Below are 9,956 nucleotides of genomic sequence, written 5' to 3' on the forward strand. Positions count from 1 at the left end.
TAAGCAACTGAGGCCTTCCAGCTGTTGTTGACCACAGTGAGCCATCAGTAAATGGTGCTGCGTGCTCTTAGGAGCTTCTGGGTAGTGTGGAGGCTAAGCCATGAAGCCTGGCTAAGCCCCGTGCCACCACCTGTGTGGCCCCACTTAACCTGTCTGGCTTAGGGTATAACCTTACTCAATGCATGCTCCTATGTGAGGGTTTGTTCAATGGAAGAACAGATTCCACTTTATGGGGAGCAATTCAGCCAGTGAGTAGGTGTGTTTGGGAGGGAGTTGGCACTGTGGAGAGCTCCCCACCTATAGGGTCTAAATTTCCCCCCCCAGAAGCTATTTTGTCCTCCTAATCTCCCCCTCTCCTTCTCTACCATTTCCCACAGGGCTACAGGCTGAGCTGGGCTGAGAAAGATAAGAGATGAGTGACAGGAGGGCCAATGGACAATCCCACGGTCCCTGACTGGCCTTCTGACCTTCTTCCTGGCTGCCATGCCGGCCCCACTGTTTCCTCCTATTCCTGTCCTGAACATGTCTTCTGTTCCTTGAAAAGGGTCCCTAACTTACACTGACCGAAACTATATATATTGAGCTGCTCACAATGTCAGCCACTCAGAGACAGTGTGACATGGCACGTGACATGTAATATGCTCACACACACAGACTTGCACAGAAGTACTGCCGCTACCAGGCCCACAAAGATATCTTGACATGTAGTACCTCATGGTCACACTGTTATGTCTCCACACACCATCATACACAGTCCTTGTTCAACATTCCAAAAATGTTTATTGATTAAATTCTGTGCCCAGTACACATGCTGTCACACTGTCTCAAAACCACCCCGCGTGGTGCACAATCACACTAGCACAACCTCACACATTTCCTCACCCTATTACACACATACTTCCACGTCCTCTCATATAGTCACTTGTGCCCTGTTTCTCGCAGTCACCTGGTATCACACACACCATCTCTTACAACCTCACCCCCATGGTCACCACCTCATAGGGCAATCAGCCAGACACACACTGTCTTTCCCCACGATGTGTGTATACACATGCCATATCATACAACCCGCTTGCTGTCACATGCAGTTTCACATGCACTGTTACAATTGCACATCCTAACCCACTATTGTGAAGGGTCACATGTGCCAGGTCACACATGTTGTCTCACACAGCCTCATACCATCCAAGAGTCACAGACATCATTACATACCCCACCTGCCACGACTCTTTATTCAGTCCCACACAGACTCACACCTCCAATTTCAGAACTTTGTTGGTTTTATTTTACAAAAGCTTTGAATGTCCAGACCAAGGAGTGTCTGGGGCCCAGATGATTGGGTTGTACAGACTGCTGGCTGCAAGAGGAGAGGGACCCTACCCCTGCTCTGAGGCCATGCTCTATGTCCTCATGAGCTGAGTGGTGCCACCACAGTGGTGGTGGTGGTGGGAGGCATGGGGCCTGTGGGGAAGGAGCCTGTGGGCGAACCCAACAGGGGCCCTGGGAAAGGCATGAGGTGGCTAACAGGCCCTGACAGCACGACAGGGCCCAGGCCTTGGTAGAGATGGGCAGTGCCAGGTGGGCCCAATGTCAAGCCTGAGGCCACTTCCCCACAATTCCCACCACCGCTGCCCCCGGCCACCACCATGAAGCCACCAGCTGGTCCTTCAGCTGTTCCTGTACCTCCCATACTCGACCCTCGTTTCTTTTTCCCTTTTCCAGATGCCTTGCGGTTTCTAGTCTGAATACCATCCTTCCGCATGGTCAGTGGTCGGTTCACCTGACAAAAGGGAGGCCATGAGTGTTTCCCAACTTCAGACCTTGCCTCTATGTCTCCACCAGGGATACCCTTTCCACCCCACTCCTTAAGAATAGGGAATTTGGCATGCCCCGGCTGTGGCACAGATATTGTCCTAAGGAATCATGAGCTTGCTATGCCCTAAGCTGGGGAAGGGGGAGAGCCTCTAGCCATAGGACTAACTGATGGCTGGAGGGGAGGAGGAAGGAGATGAGAAATGGAGGAGAGAGAAGGGATCGGGAGGGAAAAGAAAGGCAGGGAGGTGTAGATAAGAGAGGGATGAGGGGGAAGGAAGAGGGAGAGTAACAAGAAGAGAGGGAGGGAGTGAAGGAGAGAGGGAAAGGAGCTAGGAAGAATACAGGAGAGGAGAAGGAGAAGGAAAGGAGAGTTAATGGGATGGGGGAGGTGAGGGGGGAGGTTCTGAGAGGCAGGGCACACCTGATGTAGCTTGTAGTAGAGGCCACAGGCATTGCACACAGGGTCCCCACTGGCATTTCTGCGCCACAGTGTCGTGGTGGTTGTCTGGCAGTTGGTGCACTGGGTACCTGCCCGTTTGCTGACAATCTGGAAGAAGCAAGAATGTGAGGATCAGTGCACTGGGGGGTGGAGGATAAAAGAGGTGAGAGTCAGGTGAAGACAGGGCTTCCTGGACAGGGTGTGGACTGTGGGTTCTCTATGGGGCGAGGACATGGCCTTTCCATAGTGTGGGGGACAACATCAGTAGTTCTCAACTTTGGCTGACATTGGAGTCACTTAGGGAGTTAAAAACAATCCTGATGCCCAGGCAGCACCCCAGAGCAATTAAATAAACACATCTAGGGGAGGGTCCCAAGGTGATCCCAGTGTGTAGCCAAGTATGAAAACTGCTGTGCAGAGAGTGGAAAGGGTTCCTGCTTGCAGCCTGTGAGGGTAGGTTGAGGATAGGCATTCCTGTACAAAGCTGGGTTCCTGCATGGATGGGGAAGGGATGGGGAATGTGGGTGATGTAGAGCATGTGGGTCATGCACGGGTTGAGAACAGCAGTCCCTGGGTAAGGGGAGGCAGGCCTTGGGTCTTACCAGGCGTTTCTTTGGCCGAATGAGGGGCCTGTTTTGCCCATTCATCTTGTGATAGAGGCCACAGGCATTGCACAGGTAGTGGCCTGTCCTGTCTCGCCGCCACAGCGGAGTGGCTGTTGCTCCGCAGTTCACACACTCCCTGGCCTCTGGTGAGGTGGGCAGAAGGGAAGAGGGAGCCAGGCTCAGCCTAATTTTGCCTTGGACCCTCCTCCCCAACCTCCCTGTCCCTTTTGGGGAACCTCACCACAGGTAGCCAGGGGCAGGGTTCCACGAAGCTTGGGAGAGGAATAGGCCGCTGGATTGAGGGGGCTTCCAGTGGGAGAAAAGAAGTTACTGGGAAAGTCAGGGCCCCCATATGCACTGCTGGGGACAGGGATTGACGAAGGCACTGCAGGCCCCAGTGTCAAGAGGTCTGGACTTAGTCGCTCTGTCTTTAAGGTCTCCAAGAAACTGCTGCTGCCTTTCCCATCTGGATCTTCTGGGGCCTGCGGAGGGGAATCCTCGCGGGTGGGGCACACAGTTGAGGGAGGGTAGAGCCCAGTCTTGCCATAGGCCCAGCTGGCATATGGTGAGCCTCCTGGGATCCCCTCCATACAGTTGAGCAATGGGTACACCTGAAAGACTGTTGCAGGGATGGGTATGGGAAGGAAGAAAGAAAGAAGAGGACAGAACAGTCTGAAGTCATCCTGCTTTCAGGGTGCAATGGTGCCCAACAGCCCCAACATGGTGGCCAACTTCCCAACCTTTCCATAGGTTGCCAAAACAGCTGCTGGCCATTGGGTGACTCCTGGATCCTGAGCCCCACTGGTCACTCTGGCAACTGCAGTAACCTCCAGCCATTTCCAAATGGGCTTTGAGGATAACTTGTGATTTGGAACCCCATGGATCACTCAACAACTAGAGCCGCCACCACCACCTACTTACAACATTGCTTCCCAGTGTGGTAGGTTGAGAAGCATGGATATGCCCAGGTCTGGATGTAACTAGGGGAAGTGGTCAACAGAGCCATGTGAAAGCTTCCGGCCATTTTCAAGATGACCTCCTTGTAGGGTTCTGTGCTAGATAAGAGTTTCCATGGCAACCCAACAGCATGGAACCAGTACCAGGAAATCCACCCAAAGGAGTTACCTGGGGAGTGTCTGTAGGCCTCAGCATCCCTGTAGTAGGCCAGGGCAGCAGCTGCAGCTGAGGCGGTGCTCGGTGCAGTGGAGGAAGCTGCTGCATCCAAGCCCTCAGGCCCAGAGGGGAAGAAGACCCCCGACTCTGGCAGTGAGGACACCAGAGCAGGGTCCACAAACTGGGGCAGTGGCTCAGAGGTCCCTAGGGCCCCCAGGCCAGGGAACTCCATGGGGCCTCTGAGGTTTGACCTGTGAGGGCAGGAAGGGTCCTCAGACACAGAAATCCTCCCCCTCCCCTACCTACCCCCTCTTCCCTTCTTTCCCTCTCCTCCCACTCCATCTCCTCAATCTTTATATCCCTCCTTTCTATCTTCCTAGGCCCCTTCTTCTCCCCCTCCTCCCTTTCTTCCCTTCCCACTCCTCCCTCATTTCTCCCTAGTCTTTCACTCTATCTTTTCACTCTTCATCTTTCTCTCCTTTCCCATTATCCTCCCCTTTTTGCCCCATTTGTTTTTCCTCTACTCCCTCCCTCTTCCTCTCCCTCCTACACCCCCTTCTCTTCCTTCCCCTTCTCTTCCTCCCTCCTTTTCCTTCTCGTCTTCTTCCTCCACCCTTTCTTCTCTTTCTTCCCCCCCCCTCCCTCCCATCTCTTCTTTTCTCTCCTCACTTAACTTCCCTTCTTTCTCCTCTCCACTTCCTCCTCTTCCTTCTCTTTCTACTCCTCCTTCTTCCTCCTCTCCCTCCTCCTCTTCTTCCCCTCCTCCTCTTCCTCACCCCCTCATCCTCTCTCCCTGGTCCCCCTTCTCTTATCTTCCTGCCTCTTCCTTCTTCTCTCCCCTCATCCCCCCTCAGCCACCTTCTCTCCCTCTTCTCCTTTTGTGCATCTCCTCCACTTCTCTTCCCTCCTCTTCTCTTTTCTCTTCCCCTGTGTCCCTTCCCCTTTCCTCCTCTCTCCTCCCCTCCTTTTTCTTTATCTTTCTCTCTTTTTTTTTTTGCTCAGCTCTTTCTCCCTCACCTCATTTTTTCCTCGTCCTCCTCCTCCACTTCCTCTTCTCCCCTTGTCCCCATCTTCCCTCCCCTCCCCCTTCTAGAAGAGTCTGGATGGGGTGGGCTGGGGTGAAGAATTAGAGTCCCATAAACCCCTTGGTCACCCTCTGGGACCTGGGGGTTCACCCTCTTGTGCTCCCCAAGTTCATCCCTATCTTCTGCATCTTGCCTTCTGACTTTCTCAGAAACCCCAAGGCTTCCGGCTTAACTCCCCCTCCCCCACCTCAGTTGGGTCTGCAGACAGAGTTCCTCCCTGCTCCATGGGGGGGTCAGTACCCTCCATTGCTTATCTCTGCCATCCCCGCCCAACTTTTGAAATCACCCCAAGGCCACTGGCTTCCTCTGAGAAGGGGGACAGGTGGGAGGTGTTCCCTTTACCCATACCCACTCCCCTGGGGAGGCTGGCCATAGTTCTGCTTTCTTGTTCCTTCAGTCTCCACCATCCCCAGGCCTCAGTTTCCCCATTTTCCAGATAGGAGGTGGTGACAGAGCCAAGCCAAAACCCGTGAGATGGCACCTTGGTCTATGCCCCTTTGCCACTATACTTCTCTGTGTGTATCTCTGTCTCCCTGGGTCTTTTTCTCTGACACACTGTTTCTTCTCAAGTCTGGCTCTGCATTTCTTTCCACTTTTCTACCATGATATATATTGCTCTCTCTCTGTACTTTTATAAATGTTGAATGTTTTTCCCTCCCTTTCTTTGTCTTTTCATGTCTCTATCTCTATGATTGTTTCTCTCCATCTTTATCTCTCTGTCTTTTTAAAAAATATGTTTCTAGCCCAACCGGGCGTGGCTCAGTGGTTGAGCATCGACCTAGGATCCAGGCGATCGGGGTTTGATTCCCGGTCAGAGCACATGCCCGGGTTGTGGGCTCGATCAATGACTCTCTCGTCGTTGATGTTTCTATCTCTCTCTCTCCCTCTCCCTCTCCTTTCCTCTCTCTGAAATCAATAAAGATATATTTAAATATATATATATATGTTTCTATTTTATTGGAGAGAGAGAGAGAGAGAGAGAGGGAGAGGGAGAAAGAGAAAGAGAAACATGAACTGGGAATCAAACCTGTGACCCCTCGGTGCATGGGTCAACCAACTGAGCCACAACGGCCAGGGAGATCTCTCTGTCTTTTTTATCTCTTTTTGTTTCTCCTTCTCTTACTTCTTTTTATATCTTTTCTGTTTCTCTTTTCTCTCCCTCTTCATCATATCTACATCTCTCCCACTCTGTCTCTTTCTGCTTGTTTGTCTCTCCTTGCCCCCCCCCCCCCCCGGGCCTTCTGGCCTTATTTCTATGTCCCTGACCACATCCCACTGCACACAGTCCCAGATGAGGATTCAGGAAACCTACCCCTGACCTTGACTTGCCTTGTGAACCTGAAGACCTCAGTTTCCCTGTCTGTAGGATGGAGTGATGGAGATAGAATGGAAGGCCCCTTTCAAACCCCTGCCTATGTGATCCATTGTGTAGACAGGCTAAGGGTTGGGCTCGAGGTTGGGGTTTATGCTGGGAAAGAGATGGCCCTGTGGATGTGCCCACAACCAACCTAGGCCCCAGGGCCTGAAGGTGTCTTTCCTCCTCATCTCAGCTTCCATCTCTTTCCTCTCTGTCTTTCCATGATTCAATTTGTGAGCCAGCCCCCCCCCCCTTCTTGTCTCATTCTCTGTTTGTGTTCCTGGGTCTCCTGTTCTCTTGCTGTCTCTCTGTTTCTCTTATTCTTTCTGAGTCTCTCTCTGTTTCTCCTTTCTTTCTCTGCATGTCTCTGTCTCTTGCTCTTTTTTCTCGATTTCTTTTTCTCCACATCTCTCTTTTTTCTCCTCCCTTCTCTCTCTGTCTCCCTGTGTGTCTCTTGCTTTTTGTCTCTATTCCCACTTTTCCTTTATTCCCTCATTCTCATCTCACCCCCCATAATCTCCCTCCAGCCCCCCATTCCTCCTGCACCTGACACTTTGGCGGGTCCAGGGCTGACCACCCCTCTCATGGCAGGGGCCCAGCTCCCCCCCCCCCCCCGCCCAGTTATCACTCTCCAGACAGAGATAAAGTTTATCTCGAGGCTGGGGGATATGAAAGCTCCTTATCAGCTGCCCCACTAGAGTAAGTGCTGCCCCAACGGGCAGCAGGCAGCAGGCCGGCACCCTCAACTCTCCCTCGGCCCAGCCCCTCGCCCAGCCCCTCACCCCAGGTAACGTCCCTATTCCAGCCCTCAAGGGAGGGTCCCTCAGGACTAAAGGGAGCAGAGATGGGGTCTAAAGGCAGATGGCATGTTGGGAGGGTTTGAGGGTCAGGTAGGGGTTGAGGAGTCAGAGAGGTTTGGGGTATAGCTATGAGGTTTTAGAAAGCAGATACGGGGTTTGAGGAGCAGAGACAACTTTGAAAGGTCACATTTTGGGATCAGAAATAGGTTGGGAAAGCAGAGACAAGGTTGAAGATCAGGGGTGAAGTTTGAGAGTCAGAGATAAAATTGAGAAGTTAGAGATATAGTTTGGGGGTCAGAAATGGATTCTGAGGGTCATAGAAAAATTTGAGGATCCAAGGGTTTTACTGGATCAAGGATGAAGTTTAGGGGTCAAAGATGGGTTTGGACAGGCAGAAATGTGTCTGATGATTAGAAATGGGTTATGGGAGCACAGGAGTTTCAGAACTGAGAAAGAATTGTAGTAGAGAAAGATTTGGGGCCAGAGAGATCTGACGGCCAGACATTTTGGGACTGAGATGGGATTTAGGGAAGGCAGGCACAAGAATTCATGTGACAGTACAGATTTGGAGGAGTAGGTTTGGTATTTGGGGTGGCAAAGACATTTTGATGAGCAGGCAAGTGGTTGGGGGAGAGAAATGGTTTTGGGGAATCAGAGAGACGTCACATGGAACAAATATAAGGAGGTTTGAGAGGCAGAAATGGGAGTAAGAAGATGGAGTTAGGATTTGGCAGACCAGAGATAGGTATGGGGGCCAAAGGGAGAAATTAGGGCAGAGGCAAGGATGTTGTAGAACAGACAGGGCTTGGGGAGCAGAAATAGTTGGAGCAGGGGAATGAGTTTTAGGGGAGAATCTGGAGACAGAGACAAGTTCGGGTGAGTGAGAATCAGATTTGGGACAGAAGTAGGATTTGGGGGATAAAGGCATGTTTTAGGGGGCAGAGATGGGGTACATGGAGTGTTAAGGGATCAGGGGAACATAGATATTTTGGAAGGTATAGATGGGAGGGCAGAGAGGGGGGTAGGGTTGGAAGTTGGAAAGACAGAGGTGGTCTGGAGGAGCTATCAAGGGATTTAGGGGTGGTAGACACTTTTGGGGGCAGCAGTAGGCTGGGGAACCTGAAGCAGGCTGGGGGAGTAGCCTTGAGGTAAGAGGCAGCAGGCCCGGAGTTTGCCTTGCTGGGGACTCCTGGGGGGGGGGGGGAGGCTGAGACTGACCTGGGCTGGTTGGTGCAGAGGATTCGGCTGCTTTGGGGATGTGGCGAGCTCAGTGTGATCCCAGGGGGTGTCCTGGCTGGCCTTGGCCTTTGAGGCTCCCTTCCTCCTTCCCTCCCTCCCTCCCCTCTCCCTCCTCCCTCCTCCCCAGGGAGTGGCTGGTGCACCAGTGGGTGGGGCAGACCAGGAGAGGGGGCGGGCCCCCTGCTGGTGGGGTACCTCTGGGGCAGTGGGGGCCTTCTTCTATCCCACCTGCCCACCCCATGGATTCTTGGACTCTGCTTGACTTGGGCTCCCATGGACTTCAGTGTCCAACCGAACAATATGGGCTGAAACCAAGATAAAATGAAAATAGCAGATATGATTACAAGACTCTGCTGGGCTTTTCAGTGAGTGTAAAGCCTCTACTGTGTGCTGGGCCAGGTGAGCTGGACACTTATATATGTGAGTCTCCCTTGCCATAGGGAAAGGAGGAGTGTTACTGTACCCATTTTGCAGGCTAGAAGAATGAGATTCAGAAGAGTTCCATGGGACTTAAGCCAGAGCCCCTGGGACATCTTGAAGACCCAGGCCCAGCCTGGGGGCTAGGCCAGGGCTGGTGGGAGGCAGGGGCACACTCGCTCAGCACCCCACTGGGGCTTACGCCAGCTCTGGCCTGTCTTGGGGCAGCAGATAAGTCTTATCAGATGGAGGCCACGGTGGCTGTTGGCTCCGCGGTAACAGGCTGTCTTGGGATGGGGGGCGGGGCTGGGGGGCACCCAGGGACAGCGACCTCAACTTCTTGCCCTCCATGCTGCTCTGCCGGCGGGAAACAGGCAAGACCAGGGGTTGGTTCCTCTGTAGATCCTTGAGGAGTGGGATAGGGTGGGAGAAGGGACAGAGAATTGAAGGGACAGAGAAGAGTGAGGCAGAGAGAGAGAGAGAAAGAGAGAGAAAGAGATGGAAATTGGGAGACACAGACAGATAAACACAGAGAGAAACAGAGCACAGAAAGAAAGTAGAGACCGAGAGAGGCAGAGAGATGCACAGAGAGAGCCAGAGACAGTTAAAGACTAATGGATAGGCAGAGAACGAGAGACAGAGATGGACAGAAGGGAAAGATAAAGCCTGAAAATGACAGAGGCCAAAGACACAGGTGGAGAAACAGAAGGGAAACAAAGCCGATGCTATAGAGAGGGACAGAGACAGGGAGTCTGAGAGGAAGGCCATGAGACCCCACATGGCAGCCTGGGTACACCCTGGGCAGGTGGTGCTGGGATTGGTGGAAGAGGGGAATGTAGATTGATGTGGACCCATGTGGCCTATGGCTCTGCCCTCAACCTGCTGAGAGGGACCCTCAGAGAGTCCCTTGGCCTCTGCACCTCAGTCCCCATCTTCTTGCCCTGTCCTACTTCCCCCGAACAGTAACAACAGTGACAACAACCAGTGTCTCATGCTGTCATAGACCCATGTCTGGCTTGTTCTGAGCACTTTCTCCGTATGAAATCATTGGACACATGCGCACAATGTACAAATAGGTGTCCAATT

At 52.6% G+C, this 9,956-nt stretch overlaps 1 protein-coding gene across 1 annotated transcript; it reads right to left on the bottom strand.

The window, feature by feature from the left end:
• Positions 1-1,408: 1,408 nt before the first annotated feature.
• On the bottom strand, positions 1,409-4,204 carry GATA1 (GATA binding protein 1). The gene is made up of 5 exons (XM_016218427.2): positions 3,985-4,204; positions 3,101-3,478; positions 2,857-3,002; positions 2,237-2,362; positions 1,409-1,780 (listed from the first exon to the last, which is right to left on the bottom strand). The coding sequence occupies exons 1-5, from the start codon at positions 4,202-4,204 to the stop codon at positions 1,409-1,411; spliced, it is 1,242 nt and encodes a 413-aa protein (XP_016073913.1).
• Positions 4,205-9,956: the final 5,752 nt, after the last annotated feature.

The sequence above is a fragment of the Miniopterus natalensis genome, chromosome X (genome assembly GCF_054644295.1).
Source record: "Miniopterus natalensis isolate mMinNat1 chromosome X, mMinNat1.hap1, whole genome shotgun sequence".
NCBI lineage: Eukaryota > Metazoa > Chordata > Mammalia > Chiroptera > Miniopteridae > Miniopterus > Miniopterus natalensis.